At 37.8% G+C, this 14,817-nt stretch overlaps 1 protein-coding gene across 7 annotated transcripts in view; it reads left to right on the forward strand.

Moving 5' to 3' along the window:
- Window positions 1-14,817, forward strand: part of Etfdh (electron transfer flavoprotein dehydrogenase) — a 34,820-nt gene that overhangs the window by 2,746 nt on the left and 17,257 nt on the right. For 6 of the 7 annotated variants that reach the window (XM_021247453.2, XM_087200301.1, XM_021247452.2 and 3 more), the window contains 4 exons: window positions 7,234-7,368; window positions 7,774-8,003; window positions 10,014-10,095; window positions 13,519-13,637. In XM_021247453.2, coding sequence (XP_021103112.1) covers window positions 7,782-8,003; window positions 10,014-10,095; window positions 13,519-13,637 — 423 coding nt within the window. In that variant the 5' untranslated portion in view covers window positions 7,234-7,368; window positions 7,774-7,781. Of the gene's footprint in view, window positions 1-1,264; window positions 1,395-7,233; window positions 7,369-7,773; window positions 8,004-10,013; window positions 10,096-13,518; window positions 13,638-14,817 lie in introns of all 7 variants that reach the window. The other variant, XM_087200300.1, reaches the window with a different exon arrangement.

Raw genomic sequence — 14,817 nt, forward strand, 5'->3', positions numbered from 1 at the left:
TGCCCAGCATAAATCATTTTTGAAGGTTAAAATGTGATATTAAAATGAAAGATTCTTAACCTTCTCAGTATGGCCACAAAAGTCTAAATTACATAGTCTGAATCCAGCGAAATTTTTTTGAGGGAGAAGGGCTACTGGAGATGGAACCCGGGGCCTTTACACTGCCTCCCCACTTTTTCTTTTTTTTTTTTAATTTTTTTTGTTTTGATTTTTTTTTTTGGTACCGGGATGGAACTCGGGACCTTGCGCTTGGGAGGCAGGTGCTGGAACCACTGAGCTAAATCCCTGGCCCTCCTTTTTCATTTTTTAGACAAGGACTCCTAAAGTCACTGAATTGCCCCGGCAGAGTTTGAACTTACAGTTCTGCTGCCGCCTCCCAGAGTACTGAATTATTCCCAGCCCATGTGAAATTCTTCATTTTTTTCTATTTTACAGTTCATTTTTAGAAGATTTTTCATTTTCAGATAGATCCTTCATAATGAGACAATTTAAAAGTTAGGAATGCCACCTGCCTTGCAAGCGTAAGGACCCCAGTTTGATCCTCGGTAACAACAACAACAAAAAAGTTAGGAACAGCCTCATAGTTACACCAGAAATTAAACAGATTTGCAGATTCCTGTATGACAGTTGAAATTGTAACGAGGAAGGCACCTATCCTCTTAACAAACATGTATTTGAGACTTGCTTTGTAACACAGGGCCCTTTATTATTTATAAGACAATTTTTTTTTTGGTACTGGAGATCGAACTTGGGTCATTGCACTTTCGAGGCAGGCGGCAAAACCACTGAGCTAAATGCCCGGCCCTTATAAGACAAATTTTATATTTATAAGATTAACTATGAACTTCACAGCTGATGGGGTAGGGAGGATTAAGTAACTTGCTGAAGATTTCATTGCTCTTACTATGTACAAACACTGAGTAGACAGACTCCACTTTTTTCTTTTATTGGTACCTGGGATCCAACTCGGGTCCTTGCGCTTGCACAGCAGGCGGCGAAACCACTGAGCTAAATCCCCAGCCCCACACTCCACTTTTGTCTTTCTGAGTCTGGCTTCTTTCACATAGCAATCTGAAAATATACATGTATATAATATATATAATTTTTTGTACTGGTAATTGAACCAAGAGTCTTCATACTGAGCTATACTCCCAGACTTTCTTTTTTGCTACCAGGGATCGAACTCGGGACCTTGCGCTTGCAAGGCAGGTGGCTGAACCACTGAGCTAAATCCCCATCCCGGCCTTTTTATTTTTTGATACAGGGTCTCGTTAAGTTGTCCAGGCTTGACTTGAATTTGCAGTCATCCTACTATTACAGGAGGCATGTGCCACCACACCCAACTCATACAGTAATATGTGTTGTTTTCAAGATTCATTTATCTCATAGCATGTGTGAGTATTTAATTTCCTTTTATGGCTGAGTAATGTTCCATTGTACGCATATATCACTATCCATTCATTGATTTCCATTTGAGTTGTTTCTACTTTGAGTGCTAAAGAGTAATTTAGCTACAAACATTCATTACTAGTTTTGTGTGGACATGTTTTCATTTACATACTTTGAAACTTTACAGAACTGCCACACTTTCCCCCAAATTGAGTGCACTATTTTAACATTCCCAGAAGCAGTGAATGAGGTTCCAGTTTTTTTCACATTCTTGCCAACACCTGTTATTTATTATCTGCCTCATTGATTACAGCCATCCTAGTGAGTATAAAGTAGTATGTCATTGTGCTGTGATTAGCATATCCCTATGGCTAATGATATTGAGTATATTTTCATATCATTTGCCCTCTTTAATTATATTATGTCTTTTTATTAGATATGATTTATATATATATATTCTAGATATAAGCCCCATATCAGATATGTATATGATTTGTAAATACTTTCTTGCATTACATGGGTTATCGTTACACTTTTTTTATTTATTTGAATTTTTTTGGCCTTCTTTTGTTTTGCTTTTTCAGACAGGGTCTTGCTGTGTAGTCCAAGCTGGCTGGGAATTTGAAATCTCCTGTCTCAGCCTTCCAAGTGCTGGGATTACAGGTGTGAGCCACTATACACATCTGGATTTTAATTTTGATGAAATGCTTACTTCAATTACTTTTCTTTTGTTGCTTTTGGGGAGGGGCAGTGGTAGGGATTGGACTAGGCCCTCATACATGCTAGACAGGTGTTCCATAATTGAGCTACACTCTTAACCTTTGTTACTTTTGCTTTTGGTTGTTATATCAAAAAAACTATTGCTACCTAGGTGTGGTGGCACACACCTGTAATCCCAGCTACTGGGAAGGTTGAGACAGGAGGATTGTGAGTTCAAGGCCAGCCTGACCAACATAACATTTCCCTGAAAATGAGATGTAACTGGAAAATAAACCCTAGCATGATTTTTCAGGATGCTCAAAATATAAGCATTACCCCGAAAATAAGCTCCAGTTAAGATTGTCAGCCAGATGGATGCATTTAGTATATCTGTTGGAATACATTACAGAGACACTGAGTTATAAAATAATATTGCTATAATTAAATACAAATGAAATTGACAGTACTTAAATGATAATATAAATGACAGTATAAGTAGTTGTAAATGCCCAAGTGAGTACCTTTTTTTTGGTATGGGGATTGAACTCAGGACCTTGCACTTGTGAGGCAGGTGTGGTGCCACTGAGCTTTTTTTTTTTTAATTCATTAAGTTTATTGGTACATTTTAGGTATACATATGATCACATTCATCATTGGGAATTTGCACTTGTACATGATATATCTTGGTTCTTATTTTTTCCCATTCCTCTTCCCTTCCTTCAACTCTTCCACCCCTCCCTATTTACAAAAGCTTTATTTCTGTTTTTTCCTTCTTTTTAAAATTTTTTTCTTTCCCTTCTTTCCTTTCCCCCTCCTCCCCTCCCTAGTTCCCCATACATTTTGGTCCTCATTTACAATTTCATTTTCTCACACTGGAGAAACAATTCGGTATTTACACGTGTCCTATTTATTTCACTTTAAGAGTATGGCCTCTAGGTACATCCATTTAACTATAAATGTCTGGAATTTATCGTTCTTTATGGCTGAGCAGTACTCCATTTTATTAAACAAACAAACAAACAAACACATCTTTATCCAGTCACCAGCTGATGGGCATTTGGGCTGTTTCCAAGATTTAGCTATTACAAAATATGCCACTATAAACATTGGTACACATGTATCGCTGTGGTATGATGGTTTTAATTCTTTTGGGAACATACCCAGAAGGGGAATAGCTGGGTCAAATGGGACCTCTAATCCTAGTGTTTTGAGGTATTTCTACAGTGGTTTCCACAGTGGTTGCACCAGTCTACACTCCCACTAACAGTGGAGAAGGGTTCCTCTCTCCCTGTTCCAGAAAATCGCGGAAAGAAATGCAGGGAGACACAGAATTTGGGTAAAATAAAAGTTTTGCTTGCAAGCAGGCGGAACTGCCAGAAACTGGTCTGGTTAAATGTCCGCATGCTGCGTTCTTTGTTATTCACCTTTTCTTTGTTATTTACCTTTTATACTTTTGTCAGTGTTTATCTCATCCCTAGTGGTCTCTGTTAAGTAAATAAAGTTCCAATTTCTGGTTAATGGTTAAACACAGGTGGTTTCTGTCGCTGATTACAGTCCTAAACACAGGACAGTTAGGCACATACATCACAGGTTTGTTCGGGGATTGCCACTTTGATCTTCAGAGCTAAGATGTTATCTATAGTAGAGCTACAGATCAAAGGAGCTATACAACCTTCACTTTAAACAGCAAAAGCAACAGGCTAAGGCAAGCTTTTAAAGGGATATACTACCTATTTTGCTTCCACAACTACGTTAATAGCTAATCTACTAAACTTATTTTAAAACTTTTCTCAATCATCCCCAAATCCCCTCCAGCATCTGTTATTGGTTGATTTCTTGATAGCAGCCATTCTTTCTGGAGTGAGGTGGAATCTCAGCATTGTTTTAATTTGCATCTCTTGAATGACCAGTGATGTTGAACATTTTTTCTTAAGTTTATTTGCTGCTTCTACTTCTTAGTCTGAGAAATATAACATAGTTATATTATGTTTGAGATAATATAAATGACAATATAATTATTTGTAAATACCCAAGTGGGTGCCTTTGGACAAGAGGTAAATGGCTGTGTAAACATAAGTTGGAGACTGATTGCTGAGTGACCAATCAATACAAATAAATCCCTCAGAGGGTACTTGATAATGGAGGAATGTGTTTGTGTCTAATATGAATATTCATAATCCAGCACGTCTGAGTTGTAACGAATTTATTTAATGTACTCATGTGAAATAAACATTTTCTGAATCTTGGTGCCTGCAAGTTCTCATCTCTTTTGTACAGACCATCATTCTTTTTTTTTTTTTTTTTTTTCCCCCGGTACCTGGGATTGAACTCAGGATCTTGTGCTTCCCAGGCAGGTGCAGCACCACTGAGCTAAATCCCTGGCTGGGACCATTATTCTTTTTTTTTTTTTTTTTTTTTTTTTTGTCCCGGGGAGCAAACTCAGGTCCTTGCGCTTGCACAGCAGGTGGCGAAACCACTGAGCTAAATCCCTGGCCCAGGGACCATTATTCTTGACTGTCATCATTTTCGTTGCCACTCTTGTCTTGTAAGCCTTCAGTTTACACTGTATTTAATGGAAACTTTGTGAAGCCAGCCAGCAAGAGGCCATGACTTGGGGGAAGATTCATGGATAAAGTCACTGATGGCTGTGTTGCTGTTATGGCTTGTGTTTAGATGTCCCTCTAAAGCCTCATGTGGATGAGGTGGGGCTTTCTTTGTCAGAGGTGGCTGAATCTGGAATGTATGATGCTGGGGTAAGGGTGTGTGATTACTAAACCACTACACATGAGTGATTAGTTTGGCACCACCCTAATCCCCGTAGACTAGATGGCATTAAAGGGACAGAAAGATGCTGTTAAGGTCTCTCGTTGCTTTGCTGTTTTCTGCCACCATGAACTGTTGCCCCTCTGCCAAGCCACCCTGCCATGGAGCCAACCGATTATGGACTGAAACCTCTCCAAACTGTGAGCTAAATAAACCTTTCCCCCTTTAACTTTGGGTGTCGAGTATTTTGTCTCAGCAGCAAGAGAAAAGTAACTAACACAGTTGCCAATGCACTGTGAGTAGGCTGCATGGACAAGAAGTACTCCTTTAAAGAGACCTCTGTTGCTGGACATGAGAAATTGGGGCTAGTAGTTCTGCAAGAAATGGAGTCAAAAGAAATTCAGGCTTGAATTCAGGGTTTAAACACAGATTTTTGTGGATGAATATATAAATAAATGTAGATGTTGTACATGAAGGAAAGATTGATGTTCATGAAAAAAGTAACACATCCCCTGAAAATAAACCCTATTGCATTTTATTGGGGCAAAAATTAATGTAAGACCCAGTCCTTTTTTTTTTTTTTTTTTTTCAGAAATAGTATAGCAAGACATTATCTTGAAAAAGAAAAAAATGGGCCGGGGATTTAGCTCAGTGGTGCTACTGCCTGCCTTGCAAGTGCAAGGTCCCGAGTTCAATCCCCGGTACCAAAAGGAAAAAAAAACATTGCTTAGCTGGAGGTCACAAGGCCTAAAACCAATGTTTTTTCCTAAGATTTCATGGTTTTAGCTCAGTTTTTAGTTTATTTTTATATCATAATCTTTTAACTTTTTATTCTGAAATAATTTTTTGTTTTTCTTTTTAAAATTGTTTTATTTTTATTAGTACATGTTTGCAGTGCATAATGATTACATTCATTGTGAGGAGTTAGTGCACATACATAACACATCTCAGTTCTTTTTACTTCCCCTTTCTTCCTCCTCTTCCCCCCCTTGAAGTAATCTTAGACTTACAGATAAGTTGGAAAGATAGTAGAGAGTTCCAGTCCACTTTTTGTCACATAACCATAGTATGATTATCAAAACTAAGAAAGTAGCATTGATGAACCACTGCTATTTAAACTGCAGACTCTATTCTGATTTCTTCTGTTCCTTCCAGTGCCCACTGCAGGGCACCAGCTTGCTTTGAGTTGGCACATCTCTGTAGTTTGCTTCAACGTGGCACATCCTGTCTTCTCTTCTTGTCTTTCATGACCTGGACACTTGTGCTTTGCACTTTTCATGCATTTTGTAGAAGGTCTTTCAACCTGAGCTTGTGATTTGTCATGTTCAGGTGGAGGAAGTAAACCATGAAGGTGATGCACCTTCCCACATTGGATTGGGGGTCCGTGTACCTGTATGTCTTGGTGGTGGTGTGTGAACTTGATCACTTGAAGTATTATCTGTCATATTCTGTACCATAAAGTTAACAGTTTCCCCTTTTAATGCTCTGCTTGTTAGGGACTTGTAAGTCCAGCTCACTTTCAAAGAAAAGAGAATGTTTGAATATGTCATTACATTCATTTATACTATCTGTGGCTTTCTCTGTGCTTTTGAAATGAAATTCATTCTGACAGAGGGAATGGGATATACTTTTTTCCAATGGTTTTCTAGCTACTTAAGCACCACTTAATGAGTAACTATCTCTTATCCCTGATTTGAAATGTCATCTTTATCATATACCACAAATCTGTATGTACTCTGTTTTGGATCTGTTTTTATTTCTTGTTTATTTGGTGGTTTTAAAATATTTAAGATAGGGGCTGGGGGTGGGGTAGACATAGCTCAGCAGCACAGCATCTGCCTGGCAAGCACAAGGTCCTGAGTTCAATCCCCGGTACCCCCCAAAAAATTTTTTTAATTTAAAAAATAAAATAAAATATTTAAGATTGATGCCAGGAGTGGTGGCACAGGACTGTAATGCCAATGCTCAGGAGGCTGAGGCAGGAGGATCACCTCGGAGCTCAAGGCCAGCCTGAACTACATAGTGAGACCCTTTCTCAAAAAAACAAAAACACTGCTGTGCAAGTGCAAGGACCCAAGTTCAATCCCTGGTACCAAAAAAAAAAAAAATTAAGATTGAATAAACTTTATGAAAAAGGCTACTGAATTGTTTATCTAAGAAAGAGTGTAACGTACTTCCATTTACTGTGTGTCACTCATTGAGAATAATCATTCAGTTTGCATGCTTTTCTGGTTTATTCCAAAGAAAACTGATTTGGGGGGAGGTACTGGGGATCGAACTCAAGACCTTGCGCTTGCGAGGCAGGCGCAACGCCACTGAGTTAAATCCCCAGCCCTGAAAACTGATTTTTAAAATGATAATAATGTTCATAATTTTTTGCAGCATATCGGTGCCTTCAAACCTTAAAACTTAATATTCTACCTCTGTGTGCTGCAAGATGGTCTTCAACTTCTGTTGTACCTCGAATTACTACCCACTATACTATTTATCCCCGGGATAAGGACAAGCGATGGGAAGGTAAATAGTTTGTGTAAAAAATTGGAGACTTTTCTAAATACTTTGTTTCATTTTGTGGAAGGGGATATTTTATTTTTCTTGATATTGTTAAAACATGTAATATTTTATGGCTTTAACAAATACATTACATATTACTACATAGATAAGTAAATATTTGCTAAATTTGTAACAATGAATCTCAAAGTCAAAAGTTGCTCTAAGGAAGGTGAAAGAAGATTTGCACTGAAACAGACCTACAAATACATCATACTAATATAATAAAATACGTATATAATTTTGTAAAGCATGAGAACTTTTAGAAATAACACTCTAAAGCATAGTGGATAATTTCTTCATCACCATGTGATTCATCATGTCATATTAGTTCCAGGGCTCTTACTTTTTTGTGGCACTGTTTCTTCCCAGGAGTGAGCATGGAGAGATTTGCAGAAGAGGCAGACGTGGTGATCGTTGGTGCGGGCCCTGCCGGGCTCTCTGCCGCTGTCCGTCTGAAGCAGTTAGCTGCAGAGCGTGAAAAGGATATCCGCGTGTGTCTCGTGGAGAAAGCTGCTCAGATAGGAGCCCACACTCTCTCAGGAGCTTGCCTTGATCCAGGGGCTTTTAAAGAACTCTTCCCAGACTGGAAGGAGAAGGGGGTATGAAAAGTTGCTTCTTACACAAACTCTAATCTTTGCTCTAGCTCTCTTCCCAAATTACTGGAATAGAAGGAACCCTCCTCATGTAATTCTGTCTTTTAGGGGTATTTATATATATATTATTTTTTAAATTTACAAATAGCAAAAAATTGACTCATCAGAATTGTAATTTAAGATGTTAACTTACATTTTTACACAGTACATTCTGTGTGTTGTATTTATGTGCTGGATTTAGGAGAAGACATGATTTTGAGAAGACCTCTGAGTACTTACACCCAGTGAAATACAGCACCTTTATTTTGAAGGTATTTTTACTTGCTCTGTGGGTGTCTGTATCATTGTTCTTAATGAAGTGTTAGGCAGAAATGTGTGGGACAGTGCAGTTTCTGAAGCCAAAGTGGGTGATGTCATTTCAGAAGAAATAACTTAATATGGCTTCCCATAACCTCAGCAGAAAAGCCACAGGTGCAGCATTCAGAGGACCAAGTGCTGATTTTATTGCTTTCAAATAAAATTCATATGAATTTGGTTAAACTCTTATAGTCTCGGTTTTTTTCTTCTGTAAGATAAGTTATACCTGTCCTATTTGCTGGGTAAGAATATTCAGTGTGTATGAATACTCTTTTTTTTATTTTTTATTTTTTAGAATGAGACTGGGTTTATTTTAACATTTGTTTTGTTTTTGTTTTTACTTAAATTCTTTTATTGGTACATTTTAGGCATACAACACATTTACATTTCTCATTGGGAACTTGTACCTTTACATGATGCAACTTGGTTCTTATTTATGAATACTCTTGATAAGGGTAAAGTACATAAAAGTATATAAATATCTGTATTCTTCACATATGGAATAAATTCAATTCTAAAAATTTCATCTCTGACCCCTTTTCCAAAATATCATGCTCTTTAAAATACAAGATAGGGGCCGGGGATTTGGCTCAGTGGTTTCGCCGCCTGCTGCGCAAGTGCAAGGACCCAAGTTCAATCCCCGGTACCAAAAAAAGTGAAATCTAAAATACCAGATAGATAAGAAGAAGCAGGGAGTTAGATTTTTGCAAATGTGAAGGTGACCAGAGATGGAGGGAGAAGGGAGGATGGGAGGGAAAGGGAAGGAGAAAGAACGAAGGCGTGTTGTGTACATGTCCCAGCTTCCTCGATGAATGCAATCGTTCCATCTGCAAACATGCTAATACAGTTTTAAGAAATCTTACAGTATACTCTTTAAAAGCACTTTAGTTGTGCTTCAGCTTTTATTTTCAATATTATATCAGAAATACATGTTGAATTTCTGACAAAATATCAGTTCTAATAGAAAATGTCTTTCATATCAGAGTCCTCTGTTGCTTTGGTGCCCTCCTATATAGCAGGTTCTCAGGTATAATCCATCGTAGTCACGTGCCTGCCATGGTGGTGCACACCAGTGATCCCAGCTACTGGAGAGGTTGACTGAGGAGGATCCCAAGTTCAAATCCAGCCTGGACAACTTAGCAAGACTGTCTCAAGAAATAAAAAGGGTGTGTAGCTGTGCAGTGGAACCCTTGTCGAGCATGTGCAAGGCTCTGGGTTCAGTCCCCAGTGCTGAGGAAAGAGGGGGAGGGGCAATGTCCATTACATACATGGTAACTGTCTTTCGCCAGAGGAGAAATAGAATTTCTCAAGTTTTTTCAGCAAGCAGGCAGTTTCATCTTGGAGCCAGGCACTTGCGCTAAACTTCCACAGAGACAGGGACACATGATGCTTGTGTTTCAAAGATGTCGCCAAGGCTCCGTAGAAAGAGGCTCCTGAGACTAAACTAGCAAGGGGCTTTAGCTTTTAGCTTTTAAAAGATTCCCATCCACCTCAAAGAAACAGAAAGGATTTACACTTACAAAATCCCCAAAGAAAACACCTAAAGAACACAGGGGTGGGAGGCTCACTTTCCTTTTTTTGTCTCCAGAATAAATTTAAGGTTTTTAAAATTTATATTTACAAATATAAACTAAAACCTTTTCTTTGTTTCTGTTTCAGGCTCCACTTAATACTCCTGTAACAGAAGACAGATTCGGAATTTTAACAGAGAAATACAGAATTCCTGTGCCAATTCTTCCAGGTAGAGTAGAGTATGATGAATAGTCAGAGCTATGGAAGGCTACAGCTGGAGGGAACTTCATTTCAAAGGGAGAAATCCCCTTCTTTACAGATGAGAAAACAGAGGCCCACAGATTTGAAGGATTCTTCCAGAGTTATACACCTAACTGTGGGAAAGCAGAACTAGAAGTCAGTTCTTAGCAGTAGCCTCGTAAGCCAACTGGGAATTTTTAATTTAATAAATTAGTGCACAGCAAAGGAAGCAAGCTGTAGAATGAAGAGATAACTACAAAATGGGGAAATTTTGCCAGCTACTCCTCAGGGGAGTAATATCTAAAATGTATAAATAACTCAAAAAATTAGACTCCCAAAAATAAAAGGCTCATTCAAAAAATGGGCACTTGAATAGACAAGTCCAAATGACCAATAAATGCATGAAAAAATGTTTAACATCTCTGGCCATTAGAGAAATGCAAATCAAAACAACACTGAGATTCCATCTTATTCCAGAAAGAATGGCTGTCATCAAGAAGTCAAATAACAAATACAGAGAGGCTGCAGGGTAAAAGGAACCAGTACACTGTTGGTAGGAATGTAAACTAGTACAACCACTATGGAAATTAACTAAACTCAAAAAACTAAAAATAGGGGGCAAGGGATTTAGCTTAGTGGCACTGTGCCTGCCTTGCAAGCACAAGGTCCTGAGTTCAATCCCCAGTACGGGGGGGAAAAAAAAACTAAAAATAGAAATTCCATTTGACCCAGCTAGTCCCCTTCTAGGTATCTTTTGAAAAGTTAAGCCATCATATTACAGTGATATAGGCATATCCATATTTATAGTAGCATAGGGCTGGGGATTTAGCTCAGTGGTTCCGCCGCCTACCTCTCAAGTGTAAGGTACCAAGTTCAATCCCTGGTACCAAAAAAAAAAAAAAAAAAAACTATAGCAGCACGACTCATAATAGCTAAATCTTGGAAGTTGGCTCTGGTCCATCAACAGTTGAATGGATAAAGAAAATGTAGGGAGCCGGGGATTTAGCTCAGTGGTTTCGCCGCCTGCTGCTCAAGCACAAGGACCCAAGTTCGATCCCCAATACCAAAAAAAAAAAAAAAGAAAAAGAAAATGTAGGGAGACATTGAGGAACCAGGAACAACAGCAATTCAAACATGGAACAAAGTAGAGAAGAATGTACAAAAAAGATTAGCAGTGTGAATATTGACAAACTTATAAAGAGTTTTTCACAGAAAAGAAAATGATGGAAACCATTGGAAAGAATAACATACTGGAAATTCAGTTGGAAAAGAGTACCTGTTTATTACACTTGATCTTACCCAAAAGGCCGAGAAGCGATAAGTACCTGTTTATTAAAAATAATGCAAACAGCCGGGGATTTAGCTCAGTGGTTCTGGCACCTGCCGTGCAAGCACAAGGTCCTGAGTTCGATCCCCGGTACCAAAAAAAAAAAAAAATCCCTCAAGTAAAAAAGAATGTGGGGCTGGGGATTTAGCTCAGTGGTTCTGCCGCCTGCCTTGCAAGCACATGTTCGATCCCCGGTTCCCCAAAAAAAAGAAAAAGAATGTGCTGCTCTTCATGATATGATAAAAGGGCTACAACAGACCATTGAATATCAACACAATCTGAGGTGAAAATGAACAACTGAAAAGAAAGCTGATATGATAAGGAAATACTCAAATCTCACAAATAGGAATATAAGAATAATATTGCCAAACTTGTACATGAAATGAAAATAAAAGAAGAACATAAGATAGAAATAAGCTTTATCAAGATATGGAGAAAAAAGTTGAATTAAATGAAAAGCACAAAGATCTATAAAAAGGAGATGAAATCTCAGAGTTAAATGTAAAGTTAATAACTCAAGAAAAAGAAAAGCAAAATGAAATAAACTACAGCCAGAGTTTGATGCCAAACTAGCAAGAGTTCAGACTAAATCAAAGCCATATCCAGATGCTACTATTTCCCCACAGAGTATCTACAGAAGGAAGCTTCAGCATCTTCAAGGAGAAAAAAACAAAGAGATTGCAATTCTTCGTAATACCATTCACAGTTTGGAGCAGTCCCTTTCTATTGGCAAAGATTCTCACCTTAAACATAGACAATTTTGAGTATAACAGTAAATTCATTAATTACATTAATTATTTTTTTAAAAGCAATTGAAAAATTCGCTTCCATTTTCAATGTAAGTATACTGCCTAAATAGCCTAAATAATAAATGAGACAGCTTTAAACATAAAAAAGAAAATAGGGGCCGGGGATTTAGCTCAGTGGTTTTGCCACCTGCTGCGCAAGCACAAGGACCGGAGTTCAATCCCCAGTACCAAAAAAAAAAAAAAAAAAACAAAGAAAATATTTATACACAATGGAATACTAAGCCATAAAGTAGAATAAATTTCGTTCATTGTAGGAAAATGGATACACCTTGAAATCATAATGTTAAGAAAAGTGAGTCATCAAATGTTAAATTTGTTGTCATAAAGGGATTTATTCTGGAGTTAAACCAGACAAATACAGTGAATTCAGAAAGGTCATTTTTGTCAGGCAAGGTGGTGCATTCCTGTAACTCCAGCACTTGTTAGGCTAGGGCAGGAGGATAGCCACAAGTTTAAGGCTGGCTTGGTTTACATAAAGGCCAGCCTGAACTGACCCTGTTTCAGAATAAACAGAAAATATTCATTCCTCAAAGATGTGTCCTCAGGATTCACCAAAGATTTCCTGCTGCAGAGAACTCTTACAAATGTAATACTGTGGTAAATTGTTTAATCAAATCTCACAGTACTCCATTTCATAGAGTTCATATGAAGAATAAGTATCCAAGATGAAACTTGTATCTTGCATACTGCAGAATACTGTAATTACAACTTAAACTATGTTAACATTCATGATATATGCCAAAGATGGAAGAACATTTGCAAATAGCCAAATACATTCAGCTTATAAAACAAAAACAAAGAAAAAGGCTGGAGATTTAGCTCAGTGGTTCTGCTGCCTGCCTCACAAGCACGAAATAGATCCCCGATACAAAAAAAAGTCATACACACAAGCTTAAATATCACATGGTTTTCTCTTGTATGAGAAACCCAAAGTATACATAATTTAAAGAGCAAAATAAGACATACATAATAGCATGCAAGTAGATAGATCTTTTGCAAATGGGATAGGGCCCAAGAGATGAGAGGGAGGGGAGGGAAAGGGGAGTGAAACGAATTAACGTGTTACATACACATACCGGCTACCCATGCTGAATGTAATCATTATGTACAGCAAATTTGTGCTGATAATAAGTTAGAACTCCAAGCCAAATTTGCAAAATGCAAGTTGAAATTATGACCATTAAGATAGCATGTACATTTATATAGAAATACTGGCCTAGAATTTTAATTGAGATTTTATCAAAGTCAGATTTGCAAATTAAACATGTATTTGTAGGTCTTCCAATGAACAATCATGGCAATTACATTGTACGCCTGGGACATTTAGTGACCTGGATGGGAGAACAAGCCGAGGCCCTTGGTGTGGAAGTATACCCTGGTTATGCTGCTGCCGAGGTTTGTATAATTCACTTAATGTTTGTGGCACATAATCTCTTTCATTTGAAAGTAAAGCAAGGATTTTACAGAAGTAAAGTATTTTTAAAAAGCCATATGATTTTAGAATTACAAGATTTAAAGGAACTTTTAAAAGATCACATCCAAAGAGCACTTGAATTTCTTTATAGCCTTTATTTATTTATTTATTTTTGGTACCAGGGATCGAACTCGGGACCTTACACTTGCAGGGCAGGTGGCAGCACCACTGAGCTAAATCCCCAACCCAGCACTTGAATTTCTTACATTGTGCCCCGTGGTGATTTTCCATATTATTAGACTTTTTTTTTTTTTTGGTACTGGGGATCGAACTCGGGACCTTGCGCTTGTAAGGCAGGCACCAGAACCACTGAGCTAAATCCCCTGCTCAGATTTTCCAGATTATAACTGAACACTATAAGGGATAAAAAATCCTCTTACCTGATGAGCTATCAGGAAGACTGTTGGCAGTCTCTTCCTTATGTTGAATGGGAGTTATCTACTGTTTTATACTATACAGAACGAACCTGTGACTTCTCAGGACATTTCTCCAGTTACAATTATCCTGTGCTCTTTCCTCCTCCATTTTCACTCTGGAGTTTTTTCTTTCCCATGCTAAATGTTCTCATTTTCAAACATCATGTTATATAATTTGAGCTCCTTCAGTATTCTTGTTACACTCTTCCAAATGCATTCCTTTTTATCTCCTTTATAAAGTGATGTGCAAAAATGAATAAATTACTTGAAGCCTAGTATAGAGCAGGGCTATCACCTTCCTCATTCTAGAAACTTCTTCCAAAGTTTTTTCATTTCAGTAAACATTTTTGGCAGTCATATCACACTTGTCATTATGTTTCTTTGGGAAAATTACTAAAAATAAAATTACCAACTCAGTAAAATCCTCTCTACAAGTTGTAAAAAAGAATAAAACAAGTTTATTATAGAATAAGCATTAAACCAAGAAAGAAATGTCACAGTCTAGGAAAGAAATCTCAGTCTTTTAAATAACCAGGCAGATAGAGTCTATCACATACTGTTAATTATCTTTCACGTAAAGGAAAAACAGTAGTTGCTTTTGCTTTGTTTGTTTGCTTTTGGTAAGCAAGAAGTTACAGATTGGAGCGGGCCAGCTAGCCCTAACTCCTCCAAGACCAGAAGCCAG

This window comes from Heterocephalus glaber, unplaced genomic scaffold, assembly GCF_053883595.1.
Source record: "Heterocephalus glaber isolate CG9 unplaced genomic scaffold, H.glaber_assembly_v1.0 deba00001737, whole genome shotgun sequence".
Taxonomy (NCBI): Eukaryota; Metazoa; Chordata; class Mammalia; order Rodentia; family Bathyergidae; genus Heterocephalus; species Heterocephalus glaber.